The sequence below is a fragment of the Nematolebias whitei genome, chromosome 12, assembly GCF_014905685.2.
Source record: "Nematolebias whitei isolate Nwh7 chromosome 12, NemWhi1, whole genome shotgun sequence".
Taxonomy (NCBI): Eukaryota; Metazoa; Chordata; class Actinopteri; order Cyprinodontiformes; family Rivulidae; genus Nematolebias; species Nematolebias whitei.
Genome location: NC_056509.1, coordinates 40,443,816 through 40,444,843, shown reverse-complemented (window position 1 = coordinate 40,444,843; position 1,028 = coordinate 40,443,816). Strand labels below are relative to the sequence as shown.

Sequence of the window (1,028 nt, the reverse complement as noted above, 5' to 3'; positions counted from 1 at the left end):
TTTTAACAATATATATATATATATATATATATATATATATAGTTTGTGTGTGTCTGTATATGTGTGTTTTGCTGAATTACGAGCTCAGCTCTGGATACATAATTTGTCTTAATAAAATAAATAAGCAAATTGCAAATTAAAGGATCACAAAACTAACCTTTGTATTGTTTAAAAAATAAAAAAGCTCCACCATTGTCCATAATTTGAGCCTAAACCTATAAATTCTGTGTATGATTTGATCTGGTTGATACCGAGGGGGCGTGTCCCGCATGACCAATGGCGGCCACGAGAACATTTAGCGTTACTAAGCAACCACTACTTTCAACGGTTTTATGGCGTAGTATCGTCCTTCGCTTTTAAAACCAGAGTAAACGTTAACCCGCCCCGTTTATCGTTTAGACGACATTTTTACGACTTATCAACAGTTCGTTCACCGGTCACTCCCATTTTACGAACCAAATAGTACATTAGCATAAAGGAGGTTACTCCTGTTCGTTAGCTTACACGTTCATGATGAACATGGAGGGCGTGACGCAAAATGTATTTAAAAATATTTAAATGACAATAACGTCAATTTGCGGGTGTCAAATTAAACCCTGAAGCTCAGTGAAAATTTATGATGAAAAATACACGAAAAGACTCAATGTAACAACGATGACTTACCTTCCAGTAATCGAGAAATGAGGCTATCGACGTTCAGCTCGACCTCCGCCATGTTTCTTGCTCGCGCAGGCAGGTTGTGGGGAAGTGCATCCCTGGGTGAAGACTTAAAGGCTTACAGCAGGAGGAACCCCAGTATGGACGCTGTTTCTGTTCAGTTTGATTTACTCTACATTTTTACATTACAGTTTGCAAAAATTGTACATTTTACTGCATTTTTTTAAACTCTGAAATGGTAAAAGTATGGCAATCAAACAAAAAGGGTTACCCTGAACTACATGCAATAGTGCAGTTCTTTTATTCCAATAGTTTTTTCTAATACATTGTATGTGATTCAGAACTGTGGATCCACACTCCATTTAAACAAA

General features: G+C 36.9%; 1 protein-coding gene across 1 annotated transcript in view; it reads right to left on the bottom strand.

Annotated features, from left to right (window-relative positions):
- LOC119418592 (serine/threonine-protein phosphatase PP1-beta catalytic subunit) overlaps positions 1-728 on the bottom strand; it is a 4,735-nt gene extending 4,007 nt beyond the window's left edge. The window contains exon 1 of the mRNA XM_037685912.1: positions 664-728. Coding sequence (XP_037541840.1) covers positions 664-715 — 52 coding nt within the window. The 5' untranslated portion in view covers positions 716-728. The remainder of the gene's footprint in view (positions 1-663) is intronic.
- Between the last annotated feature and the right edge of the window lie 300 nt (positions 729-1,028).